Source organism: Raphanus sativus, unplaced genomic scaffold (genome assembly GCF_000801105.2).
Source record: "Raphanus sativus cultivar WK10039 unplaced genomic scaffold, ASM80110v3 Scaffold0547, whole genome shotgun sequence".
Classification (NCBI taxonomy): Eukaryota; Viridiplantae; Streptophyta; class Magnoliopsida; order Brassicales; family Brassicaceae; genus Raphanus; species Raphanus sativus.
In genome coordinates this window covers 1,182-17,609 of record NW_026615865.1, presented here as the reverse complement: position 1 = coordinate 17,609, position 16,428 = coordinate 1,182, and the positions used below count along the sequence as shown (strand labels likewise).

Genomic DNA, 16,428 nt, shown 5'->3' with positions numbered 1-16,428 from the left:
TCGAGAATGTCTAGATCCGTACCCTAATCCACAAATTTTTTTTTTTAAAATAATTTTTAAAGTACAAAAATCTAAAATATTACATAAATTAGCTTACAAAAGGTACATAAATTAAATATTTTTACAAAATTATAAATATATTTACGCATATAATATTATTAAATTAAAAATATAATATTATAGACTAATTATATACATAAATATTAATATATCAAATATAATTACTAATAAAATAAAATTTTATATATTTTGAAAATATGGATCAGAATTCAGATATCCAAATCTAAAATTAAGGATCAAGATATAAGATTTTTTATCCAAAATTGTTTATCCGGATTCGGATATGGGCATGTAAATATCTTAAATAGTAACATGCATTTATGCATACGTAACAAACTTAAAAAGAAAAAAATGGGGCTCCAAAGGTGGGGTACAAATTTTTCACACCAGTCTAGCCTAGACTAATAAGTTATGATATTAATATTTTCGTACAATATATTCATTAAAATTAAAAGAAGTTATTTGTCCTTTTTGGTTATTCACTAGGTTTAAGTTGACCACCCCAGTTCACGCCTCCAAGATATAATTATTACATATTTGCTTACGAAACTTTTTTGGGCTAAAATAGAAATAAGCACTATTTTTCGGACCCCTACCGAATAATTGAGTTTGACAATCACGTACTCCCTACGTTACTATTACTAATATGAGATTGGAATTTGGAAGTAAGAAAAAATATTTTAGTCATGACTCATGACGATGGTTGCGTGTTTTTTTTTTTGTAAACTAGCCGATGGTTGCGTGTTTTTAAGAAAAAAAGAAAGAGTCATGACAATGGTTGAATATCTGTATTGAGAGCAACCCCGAAACTTAATTGAATATCTAAAGAGGTGTTATTGAATAGGGTAATTTAATAGAATTGAATGGAATCTAATTTCAGACTTAAATCTAGTGTTATGAATTGGGTATTTGGAAGACAGAATTTAAATCCACTAAAAAACACTGTTATTCAATTTTTTAGATGTCATTAGGAATTCAGTTAGGAAGGATTTTAATGGAATTCAATGAATTTTTTTAACTAAAACAAATCCTATCTTTTTATTCAATACTTTGAAAGAAAAACGTGACTCGAAACATTTTCCATTCAAAATACTTGCATACTTAAAGTCACCACTTGATTTAGTTCCAACATTCAATAACACCTCCTAAAGCACAAATACTGGTACTTAATACATTTTTTGCTATTTTAATATTGTTCAGTAAATAATTTTATCAACTTTTTAAAATAAAAAGAAAACTATTAATAAATTAACAAGTGGGTGGTAAGATCCTAAAGAATATATGTATTTTTTAAGATTCTAAGAATATCTCAGAGGTTCTAAATAAAATAAAATAAATTTCAACCTTCCTTTTCTTTTCCTTTTTTTAATAATATGCCCTTCTCCCTCCTAAAATCTCAAACCTAAGATTAAGTATGTTTCATCCGTAAAGTTTGAAAACTTTTGTCCTCCACAGCAAAATCTAGATCCGTCCCTGGTTAGCATTTGACAATATCATGATGTGTGGTTTCTTTGGATGCATACTGTTCATTGGGTTGCTTAAAAGGGGAGAAAAAACAATTTCACCTTTAAACAATAATACACATCCAATATAGTGGTAAAAATGGTTACAAAATGAATAGTGATAATGGCCAAGTTAGTTTTCGTTTGAGGGAATTTCCTATTTATCAAATGAAAATCTACAATTTAAGTAACATCATCATTCATCCCCAAACGAAAATATTATTCACGTTAAGTAATTCGTTGTATCAAAATAATATTTTGTAAGCTGTATAAGGATTGTGTAATTGTCTTATGGTCAATAAGAATTAAGTAACTTATTGGCTTATATATATATATTCATTTACAGGATATTCCCGTTAATGCTACCCCACTGTTTCTTATTGCCACATAGATATGCATCGTTTATTTACATAAGAGAAGTGTGTAGACAAATGTCTATCATATAAGCAAAATCAAATTCTGATGAGTATTGGAAATGAGTCCTAAACAAACCCATTTGGATTTTGCATTATGTGCCTAAAATATTATCATACTAATCGATAGGGGTAAACATGAACTTGAAAAAGCTTAACTGATATCAAAAATTGAGATGAAAAAAAATCTGAAAAAGGTCAAGAGTACTCTTCAAGTCTGAGGAGTTTTGCATGGATGGGAAGAGAACCATGATCGGTCCTGCCGTTTTGAAGGATCCATACAAAACTACTGTATGTTTTACCTTTTGTGAATTTCACTAGGATTTTTTTAGAAGTTTTTTTTCTTATTTATAATAAATTTGCCGAATTTTTTGTGTTATTATGTTTTTCTATTGAAGTTATATCAATAATTTCAATAATATCAAGTATAAGATAATATTGTAAACATGAACATATTTACCACATATTTTCATTAATATCTTTTCAAATTTACAAAAGAATTCACAACTAAAGAGTGAACATACAAATCACAAAATAGACCACAAACAAAACTATTATAGATTATTCATTCACAAAGACAAAATTTTACTTCACTTGATATGAGAGAAGATTCGTCATAAGACTTTCAGAAAATCTTTTAGCGCATTATATATTAGAAGACTTCCCATAAATTTTCCGAAGTCTGACTCAGATCTGAAAAACTTTTCAGACCAAAAATGTTCAAATGACATTAAATAGAGAAAATAAGTGGAAAATATGATAAATCAACCTTAAAACATACAAAAATGCATATCTAAAAAAAATTAGATCTACCTATAAATGAGTGAAAATGAGAAGCATGTGATAAAAACTTGCAAAAAAAAATTAATAAAAAAATGAGACAAAAAAAAAGAGAAATTGATATAAAGTTTGGTATTTTCAAGTTCAAAAGGATTAAAAAGAGAATGGGAAAAAGGTAAATTTTTATGCAACAAATATTACTAAATGAAGAAGAATAAGACATGATGACTTACCAAAACACTCATATCAGTTATGAAAATGAGACATAGGAGAAAACTCCGTTGAAAAGACTTTCAAGAAATCCTCCATGAAGTCAAGGGAATTCCTCTAGCGCATTATACTTTAGAAGAATTCTGAGAAAACTTTCGAGAAGTCTTCAAGTCTGACCCAGATTTGAAAAACCTTCATAACCAAACCCAAATTTGAACAACATGCATATTCAAAAATGTTCAATTGGCTTAAAAAAAAATAAGTGGAATATTAGATAGATCTATCTTTATAGAAAACATAAATATACATATACAAAAAAATAAGTGGAAGATGAAAACCATGTGATTAAAATCCTGAAAAAACAAGATACATTAGTGAAAAAATGAATACTAATTAGTAAAAAATTAGTATTTTGCTCTAGGAGGCCCATCTGGGCTGGCTGCTCAACCAAATTTAATATAAAGTTCTCACTTATCGCTAAATTTTTTCAAGCGTTATTTAGCGTTTTGTATGATTATCATAACGTTTAAATTTTTTTGCGTTTGCGGGATATTTGGAACTGGTTGATTATGATATATTGCAGTGGTTTAATAACAAATTACCAATATAAACATATTATAACATTATACAAATATAAAAGCATACTATCATGATAAAATATAATAATTATTAATATAATATGATTAATAATACTATTATGTTTATTTATTTAATTTTTAATTAGTTGAAAGTTATAATTTTAATAAGATTTTTGAAGATATATATTAAAAATTTAAAAGAATATTTTGTTTCGTTTTATATATGTGAATATCATTATATATGTATGAATATTTTTTTAAGTTCTAATAGTTTAGAGTTTTTTTCAAAAAATATGATATTGTTTTGTATTTAAATTAATATATAAAATGTGTAGTATAGTAAACGAACATACATAGGAATTAAAATAAACAGATGAATAAAGGGAAGAGGAGTTGTCAAGAAAAAAAAAAGTATAAAGGGAAGAGGAAAATGATTTGAAGGCAGGGAAAAGAATATGACATATATGAGAAACAATAAAGAGATACAAGAAGAGACTATCAGAACATAATATATTAAGTCTACAAATAAAATAGTATTTTTATGACATTTCCAATAGCACAAAAAGTATCAGAAAGAAGAAGAGAATACAAAACAAATTAAAGTTTGTGTCTTCTGATTTATATTTTCACAAATTAAATAATTATATAAAAATAATAATTACATCTGATTACATCTAATATATATATATATATATATATATATATATATTATATATTGTGTGTTATTATTTATATCGTACTATATATAGAATATAATAAGTGTATGTATATTGTATACTAACAGTCTAACATTAAACAAAAGATTTAATAAATCCTAACTTTACTATTTGTCCAAAAGACTTTCCCAAAAGTTTTATAGTGAATTATTTTTTAGTAAATTTAAGTCACATCAATCAATACCATTTAAAAGGATCATTCTCATTTTATGCCCTTAATGAAATACTTAAGTTTTCCAAATGGTCTTTAATTTTATGAACAAATTGAAATTTTCATTAATAACATTATTGTTTTTTGGTTTTTTTGGCCTATAATACATTTAAATGGATTATTTTTATATATAATATATTTCATAGTCCATAAACGTTTTTGATAATAATAATAAATTAAAATCTGCAATAATTTAAAAATTAATATTAAATATTAAAATTTTCTAACTAACTATTTTATGACTTCATCACAAAACTAAAAAAAATTGGGCCACTTCATATGTTTTGAAATATGTTATGGAAAATATAATTGTTGAATAAAAAATCTTTCTCAAGTAAAAGTTTCAGATACAATAATGTTTAACTTATTTAGAAACAAAAAAAAGATTGTGTGAGACACTATAAAATAAAAATTTATTCATATTGTACACACTATAAAATTTCTTATTCTATATATTTTAATCATATGAATTATGTTTAACTTATAGAAATAATCAACAATTCATAGTATAGTATTTTTTTATATAATTAAGTAACAAATAACAGATCTGTATGAATTGAAACTTGATCATATGACCTTTTATATAGTCAAAACAAAAGACTTATCGATCTATTTGTAAATAAAACAATAAAAAATAATATCCCACGAGGATCAAAAATCTAATGAACCTTAAATTTAATAACTAACTAAACAGAAACAAACACTTCATTTAAGTGTATGTAATATTGTTATACTAACAGTGTAACATTAAACAAAAGATTTTATAAACCCTAAATTTAGTATTCGTCCAAAAGACTTTTTCCAAAAGTCTTCTACAAAATTCTTCTAGTACATTATTTGTTAGTAGAATTAAGTCACATTAAACCTTAAAATCAAATAACTAATTAAACAGAAACAAACACTTCATTAAGTTTTAAATGATTTTAAAGTTTTTAATATGCAAAAACTCAACAAATATAGGTCAATTTTTTTAATAAAGTTAAGATTCCAAAATTCTAACCTTGAAAATATAAACATAACCATAACATATGTTACAAAATCCTAAACCAAAGACTATCATGACTCAATCTACATTTATCCATTTATGTTGAAAACAATTCAATTTTACTATATATTAATTTATATTATTTAAAATATTTATAATTACATTATTTCAATTTTTCTCTCATAAAAATATTTTTTATAAAATTTATAAATTATTTTTAAAATCTACTATACGAGAAGACTTTCCGGAATTCATCTCACATAAGGCTTCCTGGAGTTATATTCATAAGAATGTATATTCTTTTTTTTTTGTTTGGTAATAAGAGACTGATTGTAATTTAAGTAGGCTTTTGGGCTACTTTTTCATTTGACCGAAATAGGTTTGTATTTAAAATCAAGTTTTATGTTTTTTTGGCAAATTATTATGTTCTTATATGTAAATTAAAATTTTGAATAACCATTATTTTAGGATAAAAAAGTGATTAATTGGAAAGAAACGTGAAAGGATAAAACTGCAATTAGTATAAAAATATACAGAATAAGCTATGTTTTTAAAGTATTTTTTATGGTTATACAATGAAAATTCGTTAATATATATATATATATATATACACACAGGAATAGTATATATAACAATAATGTTGAGACTATAGTATTTCATTAAATTATAGAGTTTTTAATTTATTAAAATTTCATTTTTATATTTTTCTATTTTAGAATGATATATTTTATAAAATAAGAAAATGTTGATTTATTGTATATGCATTTATTAAATTTTAGAAATTAACTTTATATCGTTTATCATATTATTTGGTGTATAAAAAATATGTTTCATATAATTTAAATATTGTTTTAGATATATGTTTACGAAATAATATCAAAATATTTGAAAATGTTAATAGAAATATATATGGACTCTATTGTGGATATAAAATAAATAATATAATTATTAGTATGCGTTTATAAAAATTATATTAAAAATCAGTTTATGATTTTTAATGAGACCATATATTTACATAGAATTTTTCAAAAATTTATTAATTTATTAGTTTTGTCGTATTTTAAATAGGTCTAATTCAAAACTACAAAAATTTATTATTTTTTCGTATTTATTGAGTATTGATTCATAAAACTTATGTTGTACATGCTGATTTTCGTTATGGCTCTAAAGTTACCCAACGGGATTGCCTAGGCCACCTTAATTTATTTCTGTTTGAAATTCTTATCTTCAGTAAGCTCATTCAATTATTCTTCTTCTGTTTCATAGTAAATGTCATTTTAACATTTTTGTTATATGTAATTTTATTTATCTTAAGTATTATTGATCAAAAATATATAATTAATAATAACTTATATATATTTTTATTATTTTTTAATCTGTGTAAAAAATGTTAAATTGACACTTATGCAGGAACTACTAAGGGAAAGGGAATATTTGATATGCTGAAAGATAATTATTTGGTTAGTTACAAATACTGACATTCGCAATAACTGCCAAAATCATTTATTTGATCTTCGTAAAAGTCATATCCATATTCAATCATGATCAATGTTTTGGTCTCTTTCGGTCTTTTTCACAACGACTGCATATTTTATTTTATTTTTTATAATTAGACTATTCGTTATTAAGGTATAGCCGTATAAGTTTAAAAGTGGACATTCACGGTGGCTGCTACGGTGCTACCAATCTCCTAAAGCCTCTTCTTCTCAAGTCCTCAGTTTTTTTTTTTTTAGTTTTTATATTATAACCTCAACAAGTTCTTGTCTACAAACATTTTCAATGGTTGGCTTCATTTTTATCTTCAAATATGTACTTTCTCCAAAATGAAAAAACAAATGAAGCAACATTCATTCCAATGGTTTACTTCATTTCTCTTTTGTAAAAGAAATATTCCAAATATATTATTTCTCCACTTTATCATTAATTTTTAATAACACCTTCTAGTTTTTCATATTTACTAATTTTGCCCAACTTTTTTATTTCAACATAATTCAACATGTTCAACATATCTTATAATAAAATTATTACACCAAGCATAAATAAATAAACAAAAACATTAGATTTTATATGTTTAGTGTTAATAAACAAATGATTTACCAGATTATTAAGTTTTAGTTTATGTTGTATTAATAAGTTTTATATGTTTAGTTTTGTGTTATTAATTATGTATTTGACTTTTTATCTTAATTAAGTAAGTTTATTTTATTTATTAGTATAAATTTTAAGTATATTTAATATTTTAAATTGATATAATGAAAATAAAAACTGAAATTAGAAATTAATTGGATTTTATTAAAGTAAATTGTTTATTTTGGCAAAAAAATAAGAATAAATAAAAGTTAAAAATCAATTTGCAATGAAAAAGTTTATCTTAAAAAAAATGAAGATATGTACAGTAGATCTTCAAATTTGAAGCAACACTGTTCATGGCTTCATTTTGAAGCAAAAAAATAAAGTAAGGTTGGAGCAAAACTTTCTTCAAAATAAAGTAAAAAGTGAAAATGAAGTGGGGTTGGAAATGGTCTAAATTAGTCAAACCGTTGGTTCCCCTGATTATTTATAAATATAACTGCAGCTTTCACTTGTTTGTCTCTCTTAGATTCTCTTTGCAAAGCTAATAATAACAGTGTATGTGTACATCTATCTTGTTTTATTAATAAGAAAAACGTACTTTGATTTATTTTAAGTTTTAATATGTGTATATATATGGACATAACAGGAACAAAAGCCATATCACTTTATTTCTCCTTTTCCCCTTATCTTATCTATAAAACTTGTAAATCCCTAAAAAGCTGATCACAAAGTTAAAGAGTTTTGAGAAGTGAAACTAATGGCAATAAAAGATAGATCGTTGGAAGAGACACCAACATGGGCTCTTGCTGTTGTTTGCTTCGTTATTCTTTTCATCTCTATCATGATCGAATATTTCTTGCACTTTATTGGTCACGTACGTATATTTTCTTCTTCTCCAAGTGTCAGTGATAAGGCCTTCAAAGCTTGGTGTTCAAAACAAAAAAAACCCTTTAATGCTTATTACATCATCTCTTTTTTTTCCTACTAGAAAATCAAAACTCAGTCGGTAACTCCCATTTATAGTCTTTTATTTTTATTTTTTTTTCAATCTTTGTAGTGGTTTAAGAGGAAGCACAAGAAGGCTTTATACGAAGCTCTTGAAAAGGTTAAAGCAGGCAAGTTTACTCTTCTATAAATATTATTTATCATAGGTTTGGGTGTATCTTTGTATCACAGTCTAACTAGTCTTTTTCTACTTGAACTTCCAACTAACTTTTGTTTTTTTTTTTTTGGTTTCTGGTGAAAATAGAATTGATGCTACTGGGATTCATATCGCTTCTACTTGTAGTATTGCAGTCACCAGTCTCCCAAATTTGCATCCCAGAAAGAATAGCTGCGACTTGGCATCCTTGTAGCAGAGAACAAGAGCTCGCTAAATATGGTAAAGATTATATCGACGATGGTCGTGAGGTTCTTGAAGACTATGACTTCAACGACTTTTATAGTCCTCGTCGAAGTTTAGCCACCAAGGGTTATGACAAATGCGCAGAAAAGGCATGTTTTATATTTTAATGACTGATTCCTTTTAACCTTTTTAAAAAAATTCCTCCTTTTTTGTAACAGATACTATATGAATCTAATTTTTGATTTTTTGTGATTATTATTTTCAGGGGAAAGTAGCATTAGTATCTGCGTATGGTATCCACCAATTGCATATATTCATCTTCGTGCTCGCTGTATTTCATATTCTCTACTGCATTATAACCTATGCTTTGGGGAAAACCAAGGTACATGATATTTGTACATTTTTCACAAGTGCATATATATGTAATTATGTATGTCTTTAACTCTGTGCTGTAATATGCAATGCAGATGAAGAAATGGAAATCATGGGAGAGAGAGACCAAAACAATTGAATACCAATATGCCAATGGTAAGCACAAACATATTATCCATTATATCATCTCCATAGAGTTTCTTTCCGCAGTAATCATCAAAGAGAACAAAAACAAAAATGAGTATTTTCAGATAAAAATATATTCGTCGGTGTTTGACTTGGCAACGTTAACATCATGATCACGTATCACTTGTATTTTTTATTCATCGATAACTCTCATGCTCGTATATTTTTATTGAATTTTATAATCAGATTTACGAGTAGAATATCCAAATGATACCAAGTCATTTGTTCTGTACTCTTATTTAATTCAATTAAAATTGTAGATCCAGAGAGGTTCAGATTTGCAAGAGATACATCTTTTGGACGTAGACATTTGAATATATGGAGCAAGTCTTCCTTTACCCTCTGGGTTGTAAGTTTTTATTTATATATTCTTGTAAAATTTTACTCTCTTTTTTCCCTATAATTTGGTTTTAAATTACAAAAATAATGGATAAATGGTGAGCTTGCAGACATGTTTCTTCAGACAGTTCTTTGGATCAGTGACAAAAGTGGATTATCTTACACTAAGACATGGCTTTATAATGGTGAGTAATATTTATTTATTCAAAAATTAATTATTATTTTACTAGTCTTGATCATAAAAAAATCTACTATGGTGATGATTGACAAATACTTTAGAAATTTATAGAATATTTTCTACAATTTTTTTCAAAAGCACAAATCTCTTCAAACATGTTTTAAAAAGAAATTTTAAAGCTTTGTATTTTCATTTTTTTTATATTTTTGGCTTTAAAAAGAAAAATAGCTTAGATACTTCTTTGGATCGAAAAATAGCTTAGATACTTACATTTTTGCTTTAGAGTATAAGTAAATAATTATATCTTTTCAAACCTACAACCAGAATTTTGCAACAAATATTTATAAAGATATAACAAATAAATCTTAAACATTAATTCTACAACATTATATATAAAGCTACAACTCCTTCGAAATCAAACCCTACATGTTATTCAATTCTAGAATTGAATTTTAAGTTTTTAAAACAAAATTACTGAATGGGTGCAGGCGCATATGCCAGCAGGAAGTGAAGCTCGTTTCGATTTCCAAAAGTACATTCAAAGATCTCTGGAAGAAGATTTCAAGGCTGTTGTCGGTATAAGGTTAGTCCATTTCTTCATTTAAATCAGTCATTGATATTTTTTTTACAATTATTAAATTTTCGAAAATATTATAAATTTACTGATTATATAAGTTATTGTGTGTGAATGGAACTGTAGCCCAGTGATCTGGTGCATTGCTGTCTTATTCATATTGACTAATACACATGGTTGGTCCTAATTCTCTATAATTTATTTTTTAGTAATTAAGAAAATTATATATCAAATTGTTATGAATTTATGTTTCTATTTTAAAATTATAACAGGATCGAAGTCCTATTTTTGGCTGCCTTTCATCCCTTTATTTGTAAGTTATTATAAACGCATTACTTCAAACTTTTCATTTGGTGTTAGTGATATTAATTATATGGTTTTGGTCTGTTAATGAAATGAAGGTGATATTAATAGTAGGAGCAAAACTCCAATTGATAATATCGAAATTAGGATTGAGGATTCAAGATAAAGGAGATGTGGTTAAAGGAGCTCCTGTGGTTGAACCTGGTGATGATCTCTTTTGGTTTGGTCGTCCACGTTTTATTCTCTTCCTCATTCATTTGGTTCTTTTCACGGTATTAACTAATTTAGTCAATCGTATGTGTGTTTATGTATTTTTGACTTGTGCTTTTCTTAAAAAAAAATAATTTTATGCAATTTTCTTACAGAATGCATTTCAACTAGCTTTCTTCGTTTGGAGTACCGTGAGTAACAATCCAGCTCTTTTGAAAGGGAAAAAGTCATTTTTAAAAAGTTGTTTTTCAATAAACTAATTGATGATGGTTTTGGTAATAATTTTGCAGTACGAGTTCACACTCAAGAACTGCTTCCACCACAAAACCGTAGATATTGCACTCAGAATCACCATGGGGTTTGTAAACTCCTCGACTAATACATAAAAAAACTAATATATATCAAGTATCTTTACACTAAACTTCATCATGTTGTATACGATAGGGTATTGATACAAGTTGTATGCAGCTACATCACTCTACCTCTCTATGCTCTTGTGACTCAGGTATATAATCCAAATTGTTAAACGTTGTGTTTGATACAATCTATTATTTAGTATAGACAAACTTTGATAATTTCAACAGTGTTTAGATATTTTTAACTTAACATCAAATGGCAATGCATTCGATTAATGCATGTCTCGTATTGCTAGGTCTCAAGTTGTCTATGTTGCATTCTCTAACACTAAACTGTAACTGCAGATGGGAACTTCAATGAGGCCGACCATATTCAACGACAGGGTAGCCAATGCATTGAAAAAATGGCACAACACAGCCAAGAAACAGACAAAACATGGAACCTCAGGGTCCAACACACCACACTCTAGCCGCCCCACCACGCCAACACATGGCATGTCACCTATGCATCTCCTCCACAAACAAAACCGCAGCCTTGATTATCAAACTAGCTTCACTGCCTCTTCTTCTCCTCCTAGATTCTCTGATTTTGGCGGCCACGGCCATGGCCATCCGCATTTCTTTGATCCTGAATCTCAAAATGTCACTCCCCACCCTGAGATCACAGATTCTGATAACAGCAATAGTCAGCATCTCCATGCTGACGTAGCTAGTCAGCATCCACATGCTGACGTAGCTAGTCCTGTTATAGAAGAGAAAGAGATTACTGAGCATGTCAAGGTTGATTTGCCAGAGTTCACTTTCAAGAAGTGATGAGTTCTATACTTGACTTGTTGTTTCTTTGTAAATGATATAAACTTTGGAATGAAACACTTCTCGCTCTTATTTTATTTTTATGTTTTTGCTGTCAGCACAAAAATCAAATAGTTTTATGATATCAAATCATTTAAAAAGACATTATTCTCATCAACATAAATTGCTTAAAGCACCACGAGTTAAGACCTTGCTTTTGTTATCAAATTGAAGCACGGCAAAAGGATTTTGATGTCTCGAGTATGTTGCTTGTAATAGTAACATATACTCATATCTCGTTATATCTGTGACAATAATTGTTTGATAGTATTAGACATGGAGCCAAATCTTGGAGACTTTCTATGGAATCTCACCCTTCTACAAAGGACTATATTACCTGGGGGCTTGACAACAATATACATTAGATACTTCTGGTTCTGTTCAGGTACGAAGTGCGACAGGAGCAGACAGAGACAAGTAGTTGACCAAACTTTCAGAGACCGAGATCACAAACCAATGGCAAGCAAGAGCAGAGGCGGTGACAAACATAACAAAGGACGGCCAGCAGAATCAGAGCGTCAACAGGTGTAGAAACTAACCGCAGCCATCAAGAGTCATCTAAGAACTACGCCGTCTTTACAGTGTCAACATCTTTGTCCATTTGATTAGAACTGCTATGAACAGAAGTTTCACCCCTTGATGGTGTTACCAGGAGGTATCCAAAAAGTTATTATAGAGAGACCTAAAATACTAGTAACAAACAATAAACAGAGCTAAATAAGAAAGGATTTGCATCCAAAACATCATTCAAAATCTAATCAGTATGCAGCAGAGCCTAAGATTAGTAAACATTATTCAAATGATTAGGGTCAAAACTTATGTAATACCGAATGAAGAATTTTCAATGAGGAGTTTTTGGACGACAAAAGGGTATGCAGCTTCAAATGTCTTGAAATTTGGATCTCCAGCTACAGCCAGTCCTGGAAAAGCATGAATATAACTAAAAGTATGACGCAACTCGCCATGTCAGTCAGTGCTTCAACACGGGAGGGCCAGTCACACACTCACGATGTGCACAATTGCTGCGAGCGTGGCAAGCTTATGCTTCCTTTGCACCGGATAAACTAAACCAAAGTCCAGTAACCTTGCATAGAAACACGTTGTTATCATCTGAAGATTACCCTGTCTGACTTTTCTGAGTTGGGCTGGTGAATAGTCAAGGAGGATTAAGTAATGTACATGTGGTTAACCAGGATTAATTAACTTATTGGCTTATATAATGTATATTTAGTTAGACTATTAATTAACCCATGGGCCATGACCACTTCAAATTTCAGTCCGTCAAAGCATGGACACTTTTTCTTGTTGCTATAGTAGGTAATCGTTTTTTTTTGGGTAAAAAGTAGGTAATCGTTTGCTAGTTACATAATGAAGTTTTAAGCGATATCAAGAATTCGTGGCACGATTTTGTTTTCTAGCCTTAATTCACAAGACGCGAGTTATCTACCAATCGGAAAGTAACCGTAAACTATGCTATTAAGGTAAATAAACTTTCAACCTAAACAGATTATGATAAGTTAATTGATCTATCTATTTTATATATTATCTAAAAAAATTTCCATCTACCGAGTTGGAAGGATTAGTCTTCTAATACATTTTTTTGAGATAATAGTTCTTTGAACATCAGTTTCGGAATGTGCAGACCGATGGACCGGATGAATTGGATTGGATTGAATTGTTTAGATTGAACTGATATCATATTAAACTAAATAAGTTTTCGAAACCTATGATAAATAGTTGGTGTATCTATTTTATATATTATTTAATATCTCTTTTAACTACAAGTGTGATAAACTTACTCCACCTTGAATTATTTATCTTTTCAAATATTTTTCAGCACTAGTCCCTTTCAATCATATTTGATATGTTAAAAACGGCTCATTGTCTTCTATGGTTCTAATACCATAAAGAACAGAGAAGAGATTCTGATATCATAAAGAACAGAGATGAACGAAACGATAAGAAGATAATTTTAAACCTTTTATGTTAATCGACTTAATGAAAATGTTACATCATAATATCCTTTTATACACAATCTTAGTCTTATCCTCCACTCTTTTAAACATGTGACAGTACACTCAGTCAAGGAGCAAAATCTATTATGCGTGCCAATCTTGTGAGTTGGCTCTTCCGTACATTTTAACTGCTTTTGTCGTGTGAAGATATGACCGTTGTGGAAGACGACTTGATGGTTTTTCACAGGTGAGTTTAGATTTGGCTGAGTCTTGAGGCCCAAGTGATTATTAGAAAGATAGATATTTAGTTAGTAATAAATATTGACACTCATAGTTAGGGCAGTATCTTATCAGTTAAATTTAATTCGATTTATAATTTGTTTAGATGCGATTCAAAAATTTACGGCAGAAATTTGAGATATCCATAAACTTTTGAAACAAAACAAATATTAAAAATCAATATCTGTTAAAATCGAATCAAATCACAAATATTAAAATTTTGGAAATCGGATACCCGTTCTTATCCGGTAATATATAAATACATGTATATCTTGATTATATTTAAAAGTTTAAATACACAAAATTATACAATATATGATTTGACAAATTTTATTCACATTATTATTTATATAAAAGTATTACATAATAAAGAAGAGAAAAATTATGATAATTACCTTTTTCTTAAATTTTAAAAGTTTAAATTTTTTATAAAATATGTAGAGTCACTACTTTTTATTTTTTATTATATATATCATACAAAAAATATTTTACAAAACAAATTTCTATCGTTTTCTAAGATTATTCATATTAATCAAAACAGATGAGATATCCGTAAGTATTCATAAATATCCACAAATATTTATTTATTTTTTAGATATTTGTTTTTCTGAATATCCGTACTTTTTCGAAGCAAAATAAATGAGAAAATGACATAGATAACACCAAACTAAGTTTTTATTTCCAAACTAGCACTCAAAGTTCAAAATCACAAAAATATGTTTCATTAAAGGAGGTCATTTACTTTTATACCCTGTTTGATTAATTAGAAAAAAAAATTTGGGCCTCAGAAAATTTAATCGTCGGAGACATCGCCGTCGTCTTCACCGTCTTCGTCTCCTCTTGCGCCTCTGCATCTTCCTCGATCTGTCGCCTCTTCTCTCCTCGTTCCGTTTGGAGGGTTTTTTTCGTCTACATCAGATAGTGCAGTTGAGCGGTGGCACAGTGAATCAGACGCTTCCTAGATGTCACGTCTGCAACGAGAAGTGTTTGCAAGAAGTAGCTGCCGTTGTCAAGGCCGGTTCAAGTGTCTCTATGGCTGATCAATGTTCCGAGAAGTTACCTTCTTGGTTAAGAGCTGCTGAGACCAAGTCAGACAAGGTACCAACGAGCAGCGCCAAGGTGCGTTTTAATTCAACTTTTTTTTTCCTTGTAATGGGATGGGAGGAAGTGCTTGAATGTGCAAAGTTAGGGTCTTTCCTCACTCCCTGTTGTTCTTTGATTGCTCTGTAATTGTGCAGCATATGGGGTTCTCAGTGGTTCTTTCAGATATGTGTCACTCTCAGTAACTGGAATTACCAGTAGAGAGTGAAGATGCTCAAGGTACTGTAAAGACAGTAGTCCAACTCTATATACAAATGAAAGAAATGATTCCTCTTTGCTAACCAAGTAGACTGTTTTTTTTTCTAGATTTTGCGAGGATTTGCAAGCCCATCTTTAACAAGACCATCATCTCGAGAGATCTACTTAATTTGCCAGGGCTTTCGTTCATAGAATTAGCCTTTCATATACAAATGAAGATTCACCGATAACTCTTTTTTATGTTAGTTTATAAAGGATCAGAAAACAATAATATAAAGGAGCATGCAGCATGGAGATTTTGCGTGTTTGTGTTACATTTACTTTGCAGCTTCTCTATATGTCTCTCATACACAATGAAAAAAACAAATTTAGGATAACCATCATAAACAAAACTTGCCTTGTAAATATTGTTTTGTAGGACTTTTCTCAAATTTAGGATAGCAATCCAGAACAAAGATTGTTTTAAATTTTTTTTTGTCGGCTTTTTAATGGTTTGGAAGGTTTTTTTCAAATTTAGGATAGCCATCCAAAAACAAATATTTTCTTAGAATTTCTTTACGCGTTTTATAAAATTGTTTCCGTTTTGATCTTTTTAACATGTTTTCGACAGATGGTTCAAGTCAACTTTAACATGTTTAATAACTAACATTAT

The 16,428-nt window shown here is 28.5% G+C and overlaps 1 protein-coding gene and 1 long non-coding RNA gene across 2 annotated transcripts; both read left to right on the top strand.

The window, feature by feature from the left end:
* Window positions 1-8,213: 8,213 nt before the first annotated feature.
* LOC108844289 (MLO-like protein 12) lies at window positions 8,214-12,323 on the top strand. Its single transcript, XM_018617518.2, has 15 exons — window positions 8,214-8,402; window positions 8,586-8,643; window positions 8,778-9,022; window positions 9,139-9,255; window positions 9,341-9,401; window positions 9,692-9,780; window positions 9,881-9,955; window positions 10,437-10,531; window positions 10,649-10,698; window positions 10,795-10,835; window positions 10,924-11,097; window positions 11,191-11,226; window positions 11,326-11,393; window positions 11,480-11,540; window positions 11,737-12,323. Exons 1-15 carry the CDS (start codon window positions 8,286-8,288, stop codon window positions 12,202-12,204), a joined length of 1,755 nt encoding a protein of 584 aa, XP_018473020.1. The 5' UTR covers window positions 8,214-8,285; the 3' UTR covers window positions 12,205-12,323.
* A 2,925-nt stretch (window positions 12,324-15,248) lies between these two features.
* On the top strand, window positions 15,249-16,198 carry LOC108846388 (uncharacterized). The gene is made up of 3 exons (XR_001948643.2): window positions 15,249-15,596; window positions 15,716-15,797; window positions 15,885-16,198. It is a non-coding gene; the product is annotated as an uncharacterized LOC108846388 (long non-coding RNA).
* The last annotated feature ends 230 nt before the right edge of the window (window positions 16,199-16,428 follow it).

Excerpts from the sequence above, each read along its gene's own strand:
- LOC108844289 (XM_018617518.2), top strand. The coding sequence starts at position 8,286 with ATGGCAATAAAAGATAGATCGTTGGAAGAGACACCAACATGGGCTCTT. Across the intron at positions 8,403-8,585 it reads TCTTGCACTTTATTGGTCAC|TGGTTTAAGAGGAAGCACAA; the intron begins GTACGTATATTT and ends CAATCTTTGTAG. Across the intron at positions 9,023-9,138 it reads ATGACAAATGCGCAGAAAAG|GGGAAAGTAGCATTAGTATC; the intron begins GCATGTTTTATA and ends TATTATTTTCAG.